At 40.9% G+C, this 18,440-nt stretch overlaps 1 protein-coding gene across 1 annotated transcript; it reads left to right on the top strand.

Annotated features, from left to right (window-relative positions):
- The first annotated feature begins 3,105 nt into the window (after positions 1-3,105).
- Sertm2 (serine rich and transmembrane domain containing 2) lies at positions 3,106-3,375 on the top strand. Its single transcript, XM_057759014.1, has one exon. The coding sequence runs from the start codon at positions 3,106-3,108 to the stop codon at positions 3,373-3,375; it is 270 nt and encodes an 89-aa protein (XP_057614997.1).
- The last annotated feature ends 15,065 nt before the right edge of the window (positions 3,376-18,440 follow it).

Raw genomic sequence — 18,440 nt, 5'->3', positions numbered from 1 at the left:
TATTGCCACTTAAGGTCAGAGTCACAGGTACTGGAGGTAAGAACAGCAGGCACAAGACCTGCACATGTTCAAATCAGACAAAATACCAGCACTAAAAAGGAGAAGTGGACACACCCCTGACCAAGAAGCTAGTAACAACTGATACCTGTTGGGAAAGGGGAAAAATCTGTTTTCTCCAATGGAATGTCACTGGGTATGTCAACCACACTCTAGGGCAAACTGTACCCAGGAGTAGTTGGCTAGCCCAAAATGAATTCCATGGTGTGTGTGTGTGTGTGTGTGCGTCCTTTTTGTTTTAATTTATTATTTTTGCCTTATGTGTTTTTTGTTTGTTTTGATTTTTATTTTTCATTTTTGTTTTTTTAAGAGATGGAGAGAGGGAGAATATGAACTTAAGTGGGTAAGGAAGATGTGAGAGGAATTGGAGTTTGGGAAGGAATCAAAATACATGTGATAAAAAATTAATTTAAAAAGTCCTTCAAGCAATCAATAAAATAAATCTGCTATATAGAGAGAAAACAATAGTTCATTCTCAAAGCTCAATGTGCAAAGAATCACTCTTATAGAATGTGTATTTCTAGACCTTGATCCCAGATAACCCAAAATCAAAAACTTATATACTTTAAAGTATAGCAAGTATGTATCCTAGACCATTGCATCAATGATAAAACAAGCAGACTCTCTTTTGCTCATATCTTTTTTTAGTTTGCATTATACATTTTTTAAACTTTATTTTATTATTATTATTAAAAATTTCCACCTCCTCCCCTCCTCCTATTTCCCTCCCCTTCCCCCTAACTCCCCTCCCCCTCCCTCTCCAGTCCAAAGAGCAGTCAGGGTTCCCTGCCCTGATCCTACTACATGTACTAGCTTTGTGGGAGCCTAGTCTGTTTGGATGCTCACCTTCCTAGACCTGGATGGAATGGAAAGGACCTTGGATTTTGCTCATATCTTATGAACAAGATGACTTTGTGTCGCAAGCAGGAGCACTAAGTGGAGATCAGTGGTCCTCAACCTGTGGGTCTCCATCCCTTTGGGGATTGAATGACCCTTTCATGGGGCTCATTTATCAGATATCCTGTATATCAGATATTCATGTTATAATTCATAACACTAGAAAAATTAGAGTTATGAAGTAGCAATGAAAATAATTTTATGGTTGGGGGTCACCAGAACATGAAGAACTGTATTAAAGGTCACAGTAATAGGATGCTTGAGAACCACTGGTAGAGCGACTAAGATGCATACGAATTACCCAAAATATAGCAATGAAGACTAGGGAATATAAACTCAAACTGAAGAGCTTCACACTCTAGGTGACTGTGAGTAATGTGGCTTTGGAGCTATTTCTATTAACACTCATTAGATCTGATAAAAAAAAAAAGACAGTAGGAGGCTACTGTGGCAATCTGCTACTGTTGCCTACATAAGTGTGACAAATGGTGGCCTTTTTTCTATTGTTTATTTTGGCCACATATATTCAATGTTGATCTTTGAGATGGCAATCAGAACCATTCTATTTACACAGAGGAATATTTTTACCAATAAAGACAGGGATCTATCCTACATCTTTCGGAAGGAGTCATTTCTTTACTCAGAATAGGCATGCCCCCCCAAGTTCTTCTTATCTACAAATATTCATCAAGTGTTTATCCACATACCATAAACCTAGATGAGAAAGAACAAGAACAATGTTAGGGAAGCCTGGATTCCTAAACATTCTGTGATTCATTAAAGTGGCAATTGGCACTGGCACCTGGAGACCGAAAACCAAGGCTTGAAATTCAATGGCTGGCTTTCCAGTGCTTCACAGTCCTGGCTGCAGTTTAGAGTTACTTGGGGAGCTTTGAAAAGTTAGCACTGCTTGAGCCTCATCCCAGACAAATAAAGTCTGAATCTCTCAAGTAGTACCTTGAAGATTGGTAGCCAAAAATCTAGGCTGGGGGCCAGGGTCTGCATATTAATAAGAACACTAAGTAAATCTCATGATCTGTCAGCATGAAAAACACCATACGAACATGGCCTAGTAATTAGCTTCAGTTTAGCAAGAGATATGATTGTTCTTTCAAACTTTCTGTTTCATTTTGTTTTCTCCCTTTCTGTTTAGTCTCTTCTTTTATTCTTTTGCCTTTTAAAGGCCATTTCCTGCACAGGAAAAAAGGCATTTAAAATTATGTAAACTCATGTGGCTTTTATTTTCAATCTAATCTTCCTACAGAAAACTAATTTGTAATATCTATGGTCATATCTATTTCAAAATAATTTGCCACCTACTTTTTTTTAGATAATTGAACTATTTTTCTTTCTTATTTATTTTCAGGAAAATTAACCTGTGAAGAATCCTAACAGTTGGACTCTCTGAGCCCTGGCCTGTTGTCAGCATATCTGAGACCCTCTCCAGCTGAGAATCAACAGCTCTGACAACCCTTCCCCTGCAGGATACAGTGAGGGAAGTCAACAAAGCTGTAGACAGTTCATGCCCTATACTCCGAGACATCCTTCACCCCGGGCATCTGTGCAGGAACATTGTAATCTCCAACCTTAGGGAAGATTGACAAAGTCAGGCAAGAGAGCTGAAAACTTGGATATGCTGAGCCAGAGATAGGCAAAACCTTTACCAAATCACCTCACAGGGGAACCCAATTAAAGCTACATCGTTAGTCTGAGGATCTAGATGAACTGTGGATAAAAAGGAGCCTTTTCTCCTTCTAGTAAAAACAAAACAAAAGAGAGCCTCAACAACCTAATATAATACATTAAGAGATTCTTGTCTCCATCCAGTATTATAAAGTTGTTTCACCATATTTATTTTCACCAGTGTAAGATTAAGAGTGTGAAAACTGACTATTTATTTGTTGTTTAAACTGACTAAGAAGCTCTGGTAGGCCTATTTGTGAGGGGTCTGCTTACTAGAGCACAGGGAAGTGTAACAACTGGTAAATTAGAAGACTACTCACTGCCTTCTTGCTTATGCACTACTGATTTTGGTCTGTATCACACTCTTGAAACACCACCAAAACATTCACAGACAGGCCAAGTGACTGTGGAATGCCTCAGGGGCAATAGAAATTAAATAGGAGCAAATAGCAACTCAAGTCTTGAGTGATGACGGAGGTGCATTTTAAGTATCATGGAAATCTCACGGGGCGGGCTCATTTCCCCACTCTGGCAACAGACGTTGACACCACTTCAGACAAGTATTCCAACCTGTACATGTATGTAGGATTGTTTCTGAGCCTCCTGGCCATTCTTCTCATCCTGCTCTTCACAATGCTTCTTCGGCTCAAGCATGTCATCTCGCCCATCACCGAGAGCACAGAGAATGTTCCTCAGTTCACCGACGTAGAAATGCAAAGCCGAATTCCCACTCCTTAAAGTCAGAACGCTGGCGAGACTTCTTCGGATGTGAGCAAAGCCTGGAGTGCTGATGTACAGGAAGGCTTTCTTTTTCTTGTGAGGCTTCGCATGTAGCAAGCTGATTGTGTTTTTTGTTCGTCATTCTTCATCTTGACTGTGCTTGTGGGACATCTAAGAGGCTTAAGAGTCATTCTTTTAAAGGAATACGGCAAATAGCAGCTGGTTGAGCTGGTAGGTTTCCATAGTAACCAGAGAGCTCCTGAGCTCTGAACAAACCTCAGACCACAGAAATTCATATGCAGCAGTTGTTAAAATGCAAGATCCTTGGAAGCTGCAAACAAGAATTTCCCTTAGGATGTTCTGAGGACCCCCAAGAAAATGACAGGCTTTAATTTATTACTTTAACTCTAAAGAATTATTTCATGCATAACACAAACATCTCTTGACATGGAGCTAAATCATGTCACAGGTGAATGGAAGGGATTCTTAATCTTTCCTCAAAAGAACAATGCTTTAATTATCATAGGCCTTCAGATTTCTCCCAAATTAAAGAAGAGATTTAAAGAACCTGCTACTACTTAAGGAGAAATTTTGCAGAAAGTTTCCGGTGAATGAGAAAAATGTACATGTTATATCTATGTTATTACTATTGCTGGACTTTTAAAAATGCATATAACAGCAGATATATTACTACAATCTGGGACAATGAGCTCCTTCCAAATCAAGGAAAAATTGAGTCAAACTTTTCTCATAAGGATTTTTGCATTATACATGCAGCTTCTTTGTCTTTTTCTCCCTCCTTACCCCAAAGCAGGATTGAGTTGCACATAAGTATGAACTTGATTTGAAGGTTGACTTGGCAACGAAGACACAAGTGTGTATTTCAAATCAGAATGAAATGATGTTGGGATTCTGTTACTGAGTGACTTTGACTTTGACCAAAGCATGCCAACTTTCTGGGTCTCGAATTTTTCTTGTTGAAAACTATTCGGAGAGCTATTTCATTATCACTTTTTAGATATGAGTATAAGACACACACAAACTGAAGGGGATAAAACTAAAAGTTACACTGCAACAAGTTGTTATTAAGATCAATGTCCTCAAATGTCACATTTGTCTTTCCCAGAAAATGCTCCTTCCTTCCTGATCCCTGCCAAAAGCTGAAGTGTTTCACTTATTATCTATAAGAGAAGTATATTTTGAAAATTTTCCATTCTCATAAGTAGCTCTAGTGTGCCAGTGATGGATAATTTAATTAAAGAAAACTTTACTTTTCAAAGTGAAACCAAAGGAGACAAGTGACGTTTACAAATTAGAAGTTGCAAAATTGGTCATTTTCTTGCCGCCAAAGAAATGGGATGCCTGTCTTAGATTTTTACCTGAATATATATATATATATATATATATATATATATATATATATATATATCAGTTGCCCCTTGTAGTTAAAGCATTGTCATTAAATTTCAGGGGATGCCCCTTGGGGACTGAGGTGATTGTGCAAAAATGGGATGGATGTGAAATTCATGGCACCCGTGCCAGGCCTATGTCTCTCTATAATCTGTAAGCAATTTAGATTGGCCCTTTTACTGTGATCTAAATCTAGCATGGTGGTGAAACTCCCAAGTGCTTTCTACTTTTATACACAGTCATTTGCCAATGCTCCCCTCTCCAAGGGGCTGCACAGCATGAAATCCCCACACGCAGAGCTAAATTTAGCAGCAATGCTGTCTGTCACACCTGTTACAACTGTGCATTGTCAGGGGTAGCAGCTGCATTCTGTACCATTCAGAAGAAATTAGCAGGTAGCCTAAGATGTCCTTAGGACTTTGGGCTTTATCTTTTCCGAAATGCAAAGGCACTCTTTACAGGAATACCTACTGGTGATTTAATTTGTGTTTATAGTCAATACTCAGACTCCATGGACTTTCTAAATGTTTTACTCTTTACCATACATAGGCCACCCCAAGGAGGGCAATAGATCCAAGAACTTAAGGACGCAGGTATCCCATTATTTCAGGTTCTCCTTTTGCTGCCCACAGTATTTGAATGCACTTTACCATAGAGAAATCAGTGGCTGGATAAATATTAGAAATGGTTACAATTTCCACAGCAGTAAACAGGAAGCTCCTCAATGCCTTGCTGCTGAAGCTGATGGAGACGCAGTCTCCCAGTTACCTAACCACCACAACCCAAATTGCAGAATATTAAAACTGCTTTGGAAGTACTACCTTGGGTGATGAGTCCTAATTTATGATCAGGTTACTCACCAGGAAAACAACCACCCTCTTTCATCACAAAAACCCCTGTGGGATCCAGATCTTAACTGAGCATGAATCAAGGCACACAGCAGAGATTACACCAAAATAGCAACATAATCCACCACAGCTTCCAGTGATTTAACATAAATGGAAATGCATTTAAGCAGACCTGTCATTATGGTAACTCACATGGTGTTTAATCTTTAAGAAAATAAACTGAATGTTTTCATGACATTGAGGAAAAAACATCTCGATTTCTATTCAAGTGTATTATATCCTTGAATGTATTAATTAGTATATTACAGCTTTAAAAGTTAGTTATAAGAACCCATGGCATAATTTGAATTTATTTTTCTGTGCAAAATACAGACTTGACGACTCCCTGCCCCATCCCATTCTCCCTCAAATTGCATGTGAACTGGGATATGAACAGGTAGGTCATTTACATGTATGTGTATTTTATTCTAAGAAAAGTTTTATTTTATTGGATCATATGTATATAAAAATGCTCATATATCAACAATTCATTGCAATGTAGCATAATAAAAAGACCACATGAATTCTCCAAATAGTATACATTAATATGGTCACTACTAATGATATATAATTGCATATATTTCAGAATTACTAGTCATATGAAACAAGGCATATTGTAAAGGCTTATGCACCATGTACTGGGTAACAACTGTTAATGTTAAACAAGGAAAGATTAATTTATCCAACCAAACATTGCTATCCATGCCAAATTAAAAATTTTGGACTTCTAAAACTAATTTTGATTGTGTAGATACCAACATACTTACTAAGTAGGTGTAGGGGGTCCATTTAGTACTGTTAACTAGTTATATTAAGTAAGACATTTTATTCACCTGTGTTTGAACAAAATAGCTTTGTCTTTTACAAAAATGAAGAATTGTGTGAGAAAATCGAGAATTCTTTGGTTTTAACTCAGTTATATTTGAATTAGATTCATATTGTATTCAAATGGAATCATATTTATGTTAATATTCAGCATGTCACTTTGATCTTGGATAATAAGCACTGACTGCTTTTGTTTGCTGATAACAAATGTCTGTTGCCCGAAGATGTAAATTGCACTGCATTAGCTTCTTCACTGAAATATAAATTGTAATAACTGCTACAAATTTCTGGAACTTATCATTTGGAGGTCTCATTATTATTCTGTGTTTACTAACCTCCCTGCTATCATTCTTTTCTCACTTGCAAACTGATGGGCAAACTTGTTTATTTAGCTCTAAGATGAAAAAAATCAAATAACATTCAACTATCAATGAGAATGAATATGAAGGATGAGTGAGATCAGGTGTCTGAAGTGACATACTCTAACACACACACCAATGAAATATTGTTCTTAAAAAATTAGATTGATCTATGCTATGTATATAAGTAGTTTGCCAGCATGTATGCAACTGCACCATGTGCATTTCTGGTGCCGTCAGAGGTCAGAAGAGAGTTTCCTATTACTGGCACTCAAGTTAGAAATGATTGTGAGCCACCAGATAGGTACCAGGAATTCAACCTGGGTCCTCTACAAGGACAAGTGTTCTTACCTCCTGAGCCATCAGTCTAAGCCAATAGGTTACATTTTAAATGGATCTTCCATTTTGTACTTTCATTTGACCCTCACAGTAACCTTATAAATAACAGTAGAGAAAGCATGCAGTATATTTGACAAGACAGCACAGGAAGCAGGGTGATTTGTAAGCTATTCATAGGTATACAGAGACAAAATCAAGATTGCCTTGCACCTCTCTGTACTCCTACCTCGGCATTCTCCCCACACTTTGCTTATGAGTATTGAATAGACATTTCAAATATATCCATTCTATAGCAGAGTTATGCCCTAGAGCTGATTAATTCTCCATCACAAGCAACTCAAAACAAATAATTACAATTCTGCTGCTTGTTTTAGTTAGTCTTATATATGCCAGAGTGATCTCAAACTCACTATGTAGCAAGAGATGACCTGAAACTTATTATTCTTTTAGCTTTTATTGATTCTTTGTGGATTTCACATCAGGTAGCCTCATCCCACTCTTCTCTCTCTCTGTCCCCTTGCATCTGTCCTCTGCCCTTGCAACCCCCAAAACAAAACAAAATTAAAAAACAAAAAACAAACCTAACAAACAAAGCAACAACAACAGAAAAGGAGAAGAATCTCGGTGCGACAGCTGTATTGTGGCCCCGTGCGTCACACAGTTTACCCTTTAGTCTGTTCATCTTTACTTGTTAAGTGTTCCTTGCCATGAGTCATTGGTCTGGTTAGAGACCTCTGGTTTCTTCTACACTATAGATGCTAGGCTCTCACTGGGAATCCTCTGGGATGTCCTGTTTTTGCCTTGTGTATTGGAGATCCTGAAGTTTTGGAACTGTGGCTTTTTTCCTTTCACATACTCCAACAGTTCATAGTTGAGGTGATTTTGGGCTAACTCATGACCCTGATTCTGGGCCTGGTCAGAGTCAACCTGATTCTAGGTTGGTCAGCCAGCCAGTCTTCCCTCATTGTCACTATCCAGGCAGGCTCTTCAGCAGCGCCTCTGGTAGCTCACTCAATGCAGCCTACAGAAAAGAGCTGGGCCAGTTCTCTTGTTCTCAGTACCTCAGGGATGGCTTACCTGTGCCCCCTCCAACAGGGTGAGCTTTCATGTGCTACCCAGGTGAGAAGCACTCCATGTTGAAGGGTGGGGCCATCTTTCTTAAGTGTGGAAATTATCTCTCTCTTGAGGGGCAGGACCAGCTCTCTATTGCAGTATCCAACTATAGCAGGGTCAGTGAAGCACAGAGCCAACTCAGCATGGACCTCAGACTTCAGCAGGCATGGTTCCTATGAGCCATTGTGGTAACTAGGGACATAGGTATCAACACAAACACCAGTTGCAGCAGGACCATGGACTCAGACATAGCCTTTGGCAGCAGCTCAAGTCCAGACATAGCCATGGACCTGGTGGTAGCACAGGTGGCCCAGATTCCTATGGCCCTGGTGGCAGCATGACCCTCGGACACCAACATGGTCTCAGATGGCAGATATAATGCTGGGCATCTGCAGAGCCCTCAGTAGCAACAGGAGCCGTGGACACCACTCCAGACGCTGGCCTCTGCAGGGCCATAGACCCAGAATGTAGGCAGCAGGACCTATTATTCTCTTGCTTCCACCTGCCCAATGCAAAACGTACACCACTACACATATTTCACGGATTGCTGGCTCTCAAATGCAGGGCATCATGCATGCTAAGCAAGCACTCCACTAACTGAGTTGTATCTGTGTCTCCTGCTATCTCTTAAAAATTGTAATTGCAGTAAGACTCTTTACGAAACTGTGAGAAAGTTTACACAAAATTAGACCCTACATTTTTTAATTTAAATGGATCAAAGGAATGAGCAGAAATATACTAGGATTATGAACTATAGTGTAAACCCCTGTTTTCTCTCTTTTTTTAATTTTCATTAATGTGCATTTGTTTTCTATGATCAGTGTCTACATAAAAAGTCCCTTATAATATAATTGATTTTTTTATTTTTTTATTGAAAAAATTTCTGCCTCCTCCCCGCCTCCCATTTCCCTCCCCCTCCTCCCACTCCTCTCCCTCTCCCCCACTTCCCCTCTCCCCACTCCTGTCCTCCTCCCCCCACTCCATTCCCCCTCCCTCTCCAGTCTGAAGAGCAGTCCGGATTCCCTGCCCTGTGGGAAGTCCAAGGTCCTCCCCCCTCCATCCAGGTCCAGGAAGGTGAGCATCCAAACAGGCCAGGCTCCCACAAAGCCAGAACATGAAGTAGGATCAAAACCCAGTGCCATTGTCTTTGACTTCTCATCAGCCCTCATTGTCCGCCATGTTCAGAGAGTTCGGTTTTATCCCATGCATTTTCAGTCCCAGTCCAGCTGGCCTTGATGAGCTCCCAATAGATCAGCCCCACTGTCACAGTGGGTGGGTGCACCCCTCGCGGTCCTGATTTCCTTGCTCATGTTCTCCCTCCTTCTGCTCCTCATTTGGACCTTAGGAGCTCAGTCCAGTGCTCCAATGTGGGTCTCTGTCTCTATCTCCATCCATCGCCAGATGAAGGTTCTATGGTGATATGCAAGATATTCGTCAGTATAGGATAGGGTCATTTCAGGTTCCCTCTCCTCAGTTGCCCAGGGTACTAGCTGGGGACATCTCCCTGGACACCTGCGAGCCCCTCTAGAGTCAAGTCTCTTGACAACCCTAAGATGGCTCCCTTAATTAGAATATATACTTCCCTGCTCCCATATCCACCCTTCCTTTATCCCAACCATCCCATTCCCCTAAGCTCCCCCCATCCTCCCCTTCTCACTTTTCTCACCCCATTTCCCCTTACCCCTTCACAATCGATGCCAATTCTTTATATATCTGTTTGTTTTCTTTTTCCTCCCCAACTCCAGAAATGAGAACACTTCCTCGTAGGTATAAATGAGGTTATTTAAAATTGTAGAGGGTTTCCAGTGTACAGTGACTTGGGATCCACGATAAATGTGCTAACGCTGAAGCAGAAATAATTACTAACTAGACCAGCTTCCTCTAGTCACCCACAAACAATGAACTAGAGAGATTCTTTCATCATTCTGAAAATTTATTTCTCCAAAGAAATAGTTATTATACACATTAGAATGGACTGTTTTGAAAATATTAGTTCTCCAAAGAAATAGTAATTATAGACATTAGAATTGATTGCAAAATCTTCATTTTATCTTCCAAAATCCTACCAGTACATAGTTGTAAGTAAAAAAATTTCAAACTTGATGAATAACCTCAATTCCCACTTTGAGTATGATCATGGAAGATGAAGACTGGATATGTACGATAGAAATAGATGTAGGTGGAGACATTTTGAATAGTGACTTGAGTGACTTTTGAGCTCCTAATTTGTTTTCTTATGAAGTGTTTATTTACTAAATCATATATAATATGGAGGGGAAAACAGATTATACAATGCATAGATAGCAAATATGAAATGAAAATGCTTCTGGCCTGGGGCTGTAGCGCAGTTGGCTAGCACAGAGGAAGCCCCAGTTTCAACCATGACCACTGCATAAACTGCGCACCATGTCTCACACATAGACTCTCAATATTCCAGATGCGGGGGCATGAGAATTGGGAGATCAAGGTCAACCTGAGCTGCATTGCATATTTGAGTCTATCCTAGGATACAAGATACGCTACCTCAAAAAAAAAAAAGTCTTTACAAAAGCAACAAATAAGAAATTTAAAACATCTGAAATCTGAATAAATCATTTATTCATTTACTCATTTATTCATCATGCAGGCTAACCTGAAAAAGAGACTAATGTGTGTAGAACTTATGAGCAATGCTCTCCGTTTTTGTTTTTGTTTTTAATTTTATTGTAAGTTTAGGAAATCATACTATGGCAGCACGGTTGAAAGTGGAATGAAGAAGAGCAAGATAAAATGTAAATGGACCAATGAAGGCATTATCAAAGTGCCTTATGATAAAGATAAGATCAACATTACTTGGTAGCAAATAGCATAAGTGGGATAAGAAAGAATAAGGTCGAGCAAGGGTCTAATGGCCTTATTCACTTAGATGGAAAAAAGCAGGTCAAAGGGGAGAGTAATTCAATTGAGGATATGTTTAGTTTGAAAACATTTGAAGCATTAAAATGCAGACATTAAAGAGGCAGTTGAATAATGGGTCCAGAGCTCAGAAAAAAAAGTTCAACTGTACAGATAAATTTAGCAAGTGTTATTGGATGTGATCACTTAGGAAGAATTTGTAGTACACACCAAAGAGTGATAGTTGTGTAGCATATGCCCACATGTGCTCCTCTTTTGTTTGGGGAATATTAGTCACATGTCTAGCAATTTAAGGGAAAATCCGAGGTTTAAGCAGTCTCAACCTGAGGTAGTTTAAAACACGAAAAGTAGAAGAGTGACTCACAGCCAAGATGTCAAGCTGGGATAACACATGCAAACTCTAAATGCAAAGATTAGGAACAGAAGATCAAGGAAATGACTCAGTGGATAGACAAAGCATTTGTCACACGAGCATGAGGACCTCAGTTTGCAACCCAGCACACATGCAAAAACCTTGGTGTGATGGCATGTGCCTCTAATTCCAGCACTAGAGATACCTAGACAGGATGATCCCTGTGACTTGCTGGCCAGTCAGTTCAGCGAATTGGTGAGCTTAGGGCTCAGTAAGAATCTCTGTCTCAAAGGTGAAGGAGTGGTTGAAGGAAATGCGTAAAGCTGACATCTGACCTTCTCACATGCAAGCATGTGTGCATGTGACATACATGTGGACATACACCATTTACCTGCACCATAATAAATAATAGAGAAGTGGTCAGGATGCAGAGAACTGTGCTGACTGTGGGGTGCCCAGCTCCAACTGATGCATCTCCAACACAACCCACCTAAGGCTCAGGAAACATGGTGGCAAAGGTGATTGAAAGACTGTAAGAGCCAGAGGACCAGTAGTCAGCAAAATTGTGTCTTCTAGATATGACGGGGAAGCTGTACCACTGAACTCTCAACAATACAAATGCCTAAGTAAAACCTGAACAAGGACATTATCAAATGACATCCCAATGAGGACAGGAAAATTTTCATGGGGCCTACACCTACATGAAAAGATACAAGCAATGAACGACTTCGGAGAAATGGAGAATTAGTCTTCTCCAAGGATGAACCCCGTAATTATTTGTCCAGTACCAAATGGTCAGCCCTGAACACATGTATAATACAAGCAATGCTAAAAGAACTCAGCAGAGCTGGGCAGTGGTGGTGTATAACTTTAATCCCAGAACTGGGGAGGCAGAGGCAGGCAGATCTCTGAGTTCGAGGCTAGCCTGGTCTACAGATTCAGTTCCAGAACAACCAGGGCTACCCAAAGATACCCTGTATCAGAAAAAAAAAGAACTCAATAGAATATATATATATATATATATATATATATATATATATAGAAGCCATGAATCTGAAAGGGAGCAAAGGTGATCTGCAAATAGTTGGAGGGAAGAAAGGGAAGGGGAAATCATGGAATTACATTTTAATTTAAAGTTAAATAATTTTTAAAGACGAGAAATAGATGTGCATAAAGGGACTATTTGAAAAGAATGAGACAGAATTATGGAACCAAAGGAAGTGGTAATAAAAATAAAGATACTAATGCAATAGACAGATACTATCATGCTTACGCTTGTAGAGGACAGGTTTGAGAAAACAAAACTGGTAGGAAATTGGACTGCAAAACAGCAAAATATATGAAGATATGGATCAAAATTAATGAATTTAATAAAAGTAGGAATGTTAATCCAAATGCAAATAAAGAAAATATAAAAAGTTTTACACCTGCCATCAGAGAAATGCAAATCAAAACAACTCTTAGAATCCATCTTACACCTGAAAGAATGGCCAAGATCAAAAACACTGATGACAGCTTATGCTGGAGAGGATGTAGGGTAAGGGAACACTCCTGCATTGCTGGTGGGAATGCAAACTGGTACAGTCCCTTTGCATGTCAGTGTGGCAATTTCTCAGAAAATTAGGAAACAACCTTTCTCAAGACCCAGTAATACCACTTTTGGGTATATACCCAGAGGATGCTCAATCGTACCACAAGGACATGTGCTCAACTGTGTCCATAGCAGCATTGTTTGTCATAGCCAGAACCTGTAGACAACCTAAACCCCCCTCGACCAAAGAATGGATAAGGAAAATGTGGTACATTTGCACAATGGAGTACTACATAGCAGAAAAAAATAACAATGGAATCTTGAAATTTGTGGGCAAATGGATGGATCTAGAAAACATCATATTGAGTGAGGCAACTCAGACCCAGAAAGACAAATATCATATGTACTCACTCATAAGTGGATTTTAGGCATAAAGCAAAGAAAAACCAGCCTATAATTCAAAATCCCAGATGACCTAAGAGAGACACACATGGATCTAAACTACATGGCTAGTAGAGAAAGACAAGATCTCCTGAGTAAAATGGGAGCATGGGGACCATGGGAGAGGGTATAAGGGGAGGGAAGAAGAAGGGAAGGTAGCAAAAACTGGGAACTTGGGGGTGGGGTGGGATGAGGGTAAGGGGAAATGGGGTGAGAAAAGTGAGAAGGGGAGGATGGGGGGAGCTTGGGGGAATGGGATGGTTGGGATAAAGGAAGGGTGGACATGGGAGCAGGGAAGTATATATCTTAATTAAGGGAGCCATCTTAGGGTTGTCAAGAGACTTGACTCTAGAGGGGCTCGCAGGTGTCCAGGGAGATGCCCCCAGCTAGTTCCTTGGGCAGCTGAGGAGAGGGAACCTGAAATGGCCCTATCCTATAGCCATACTGATGAATATCTTGCATATCACCATAGAACCTTCATCTGGCGATGGATGGAGATAGAGACAGAGACCCACATTGGAGCACTGGACTGAGCTCCCAAGGTCCAAATGAGGAGGAGAAGGAGGGAGAACATGAGGAAGGAAGTCAGGACTGAGAGGGGTGCGCCCATCCACTGTGACAGTGGGACTGATCTATTGGGAGCTCACCAAGGCCAGCTGGACTGGGACTGAATAAGCATGGGCTAAAACCGGACTCTCTGAACATGGCGGACAATGAGGGCTGATGAGAGGCCATGGACAATGGCACTGGGTTTTGACCTACTGCATGAACTGACTTTTTGGGAGCCTGGCCTGTTTGGATGCTTACCTTCCTGGACCTGGATGGAGCAGGAGGACCTTGGACTTCCCACAGGGCAGGGAATCCGGACTGCTCTTCAGACTGGAGAGGGAGGGGGAATGGAGTGGGAAGAGGGGGGAGAGGAGTGGGGGGAGGGGGAGGGAAATGGGAGGCGGGGAGGAGGCGGAAATTTTTTCAATAAATAAGTAAACAAATAAAAAGAAATTCTCAAAGAAGTAAAAAAATTGAAAAAAAAAAAAAAACTCCTCAGCACTGAAACAGGAATGCCTGGTAGCCCAAGGACACCTCGGACAAAAGGGCGAATGTGGGGGGCAGGGCGGGGTCGAGTAGAACACAGGAGACCCTGTAGCACAAGCTGAAGGTGCCCGCACTCCCTTGCAGGGACCTGCCTGGCAGGCAGACCCTCACCCCTCTGGGTTGGTAGCCTTAGTGCAGGAGCAGGAAACTGTTCCTGAGCCAAGGACATTGCAAACAACAGGGCAGGTTTGGGGGAGGCTGGGTCTTATGAAGCAAAGACACCCCTGAAGCAGGAGCTGGGGGAGGGGGATTGTGCTCTCTTCTGGGACATGCCGCCCCAGGATAGCACACACTCACCCGTCCAGATGGAACTCCTCAGCACTAAAACAGGGACGCCTGGTAGCCCAAGGACACCGGCGGACAAAAGGGCTAATGTGGGGAGCAGGGCGGGGTCGAGTAGCACACAGGAGATCCTTCAGCACAAGCTGAAGGTGCTTGCACTCCCTTGCAGGGACCTTCATGCCTGCCTGGCAGGCAGACACTGACCCCTCTGGGTGGGTAGCCTCCTGATTTTCGACAAAGGAGCTAAAAGTATACAATGGAAGAAAGAAAGCAGCTTCAACAAATGGTGCTGGCATAACTGGATGTCAACCTTTAGAAGAATGAAAATAGATCCATATATATCACCATGCACAAAACTCAAGTTCAAATGGATTAAAGACCTCAATATCAATCTAAACACACTGAATCTGATAGAAGAGAAAGTGGGAAGTACCCTACAACACATGGGCACAAGAGACCACATCCTACATATAACCCCAGTAGCACAGACAATAAGGGCAACATTGAATAAATGGGACCTCCAAAAACTGAGAAGCTTTTGTAAAGCAAAGAACACTGTCATTAAGACAAAAAGGCAACCTACTGACTGGGAGAAGATCTTCACCAACCCTGCAACAGACAAAGGTCTGATTTCCAAAATATATAAAGAACACAAGAAACTAGACTTTAAAATGCCAATTAACCCAATTAAAAAATAGGGCACTGATCTGAGCAGAGAATTCTCAATAAAAGAAGTTCAAATGGCCAAAAGACACTTAAGGTCATGCTCAACCTCCTTAACAATCAGGGAAATGCAAATTAAAACAACTTTGAGATACCATCTTACACCTGTCAGAATGGCTAGAATCAAAAACATCAGTGATAGCCTTTGCTGGAGAGGATGTGGAGTAAGAGGAACACTCATCCATTGCTGGTGGGAATGCAAACTTGTGCAACCACTTTGGAAATCAGTGTGGCGTTTTCTCAGGAAATTCGGGATCAACCTACCCCAGGATCCTGCAATACCACTCTTGCGAATATACCCAAGAGATGCTCTATCATACTACAAAAGCATTTGTTCAACTATGTTCATAGCACCATTATTTGTAATAGCCAGAACCTGGAAACAACCTAGATGCCGCTCCACAGAAGAATGGATAGAGAAAGTGTGGAATATGTACGCATTAGAGTACTACTCAGCCGTACAAAACAATGACATCTTGAATTTTGCATGAATGGAAATAGAAAACACGATACTGAGTGAGGTAACCCAAACCCAAAAAGATGAATATGGTATGTACTCACTCATAAGTGGATTCTAGCCATAAATAAAGGACATTGAGGCTATAATATGAGATCCTAGAGAAGCTAAATAAGAAGGTGATCCCAAAGAAAAACATATAGTTATCCTCCTGATATTGGAAGGAGACAATATTGCCAGGCAAAAACTGGAAACTTGGGGGTAGGGATGGGGTGGGAGTAAGGGGAAATGGGGAGAAAAAAGTGAGAAGGGGAATGATGGGGAGAGCTTGGGGTAATGGGACTGTTGGGATGGAGGCAGGGTGAATATGGGAGTAGGGAAAGTATATATCTTAATTAAGGGAGCCATTTTAGGGTCGGTGGGAGACTTGACTCTAGAGGGGCTCGTAGGTGTCCAGGGAGATGTCCCCAGCTAGTTCCTTGGGCAACTGAGGAGAGGGAGCCTGATATGGCCCTATCCTATAGCCATACTGATGAATATCTTGCATATCATCATAGAAACTTCATCTGGCAATGGATGAAGTTAGAAACAGAGACCCACATTGGAACACTGGACTGAGCTCCTAAGGTCCAAATGAGGAGCAGAAGGAGGGAGAACATGAGCAAAGAAGTTAGGACTGCGAGGGTGCGCCCACCCACTGAGACGGTGGGGCTGATCTAATGGGAGCTCACCAAAGCCAGCTGGATGATGGAGCATGTGATCAAACCGGACTCCTTGAACGTGGCGGTCAATGAGGGCTGACTGAGAAGCCAAGGACAATGGCACTGGGTTTTGATCCTATTGCATGTAATGACTTTGTGGGAGCCTAGTCTGTTTGGATGCTCACCTTCCTAGTCCTGGATGGAGGGGGGAGGACCTTGGACTTCCCACAGGGCAGGGAACCCTGACTGCTTTTTGGACTGGGGAGGGAGGAGAAGGGAGATGGGGGAGCGGGAGGAAAATGGGAGGAGGAGAGGAGGTGGAAATTTTTAATTAAATAAAAATAAATTAAAAAAAGAAAAAAAAAACCTTTTTACACCCAACCTTAGGTTCTAAACCTCATTAAATGCCTGGAGATAGGCTAATGTCGAATATACTAAGCCCTTCAAAATTCAACATTTCAAGCTATCAAAGCATTCACATTGAAATTGTAGAGACATGGCCTGTATAATTTCAAAAGGTAAAACTACAACCAGAATATCAAATTTAAAGGGAAATGATTTAAGTTCATTGTGTTTCCAGTAATGTGGATTTCCAGTCACACAAGCCAGCATTGCAAAGTTAAATACTATTCAAATGAAAATTGCTGATCATTTTTATCAGAGATAATGGTGATGATCTGAGTGCAATTACTGGGACTGGAGAAATGGTGAAATCTCAGCGGTTAAGAGAGCATAGTAATCTCACAGAGGACCTGAGTTTGGTTTCCAGAAACCATATCAGGTGGCTCCCAGCCTCCTGCAACACCAGTTCCAGGGGATCTGACAGTCTTCTGTGGCTTCCTCGGGCAGGTACCTGCACATGTGTGCACAAACCCACAAATATATAACTTAAAAATAAAACCTTTCTATAATTACTTGTATATTTTGTCTCAAGGTCTATGCTCACTATCTTACTTGGATTTTTTAGGATAATTTTAACAAAAGCCTGCACAGTATTCATTATTATCACCCCATTTTATCTATGGGATATTGAGGTTTATAAACTTGCCCCAGGTCACAAAGCAAATAAGCACCAATGAGCTGTCACTCTCATCTGCAGACAACTGCTACCATCATGGCGCATGGCCTGATATATGCTGCAGGACTTATTCAGATATTGGCTAAGAAGTTCAGTCAAATAAATGACCCACAGAACTTCTTAGATTCTGTCTGTGTTCACGAACAGATGCAGCTACATTATACAACATATGCCTATACCTGTCTGCACATAAAACACACATGTATGTACATGTCTACACTAAACAAAGAATATGTACACAGATATATGTACATACATTTGTACACATACATATATGTATAATATGTATAAATATATACATTTATGTATATATGTATTTATTGTATATATGCATATGTATGGGTAAAAGAAGAGACAATGCTATAGAAAGATACTCTCATCCAAGGAAACAGTGAGTAAAATATGGCCCCTTGGCAATGAGGGTATACCTTATGTATGTTGCTGGTTGTTTTTACTCTGACTCTTTTGGAGGACCTGCCATCCAGCTCCCAAACAAATATGAAGCAAAAACACCTAATAAAATTGCTGAATGTCTTAAGCTTTTATAAAAATACAAAGAACTATTAAAAACAAAGGAATTTTCTATAAATCCATT

This window comes from Chionomys nivalis, chromosome X (assembly GCF_950005125.1).
Source record: "Chionomys nivalis chromosome X, mChiNiv1.1, whole genome shotgun sequence".
Taxonomy (NCBI): domain Eukaryota; kingdom Metazoa; phylum Chordata; class Mammalia; order Rodentia; family Cricetidae; genus Chionomys; species Chionomys nivalis.
The sequence above is the reverse complement of the archived record's forward strand: the minus strand, read 5'-3'. Positions and strand labels throughout refer to the sequence as shown.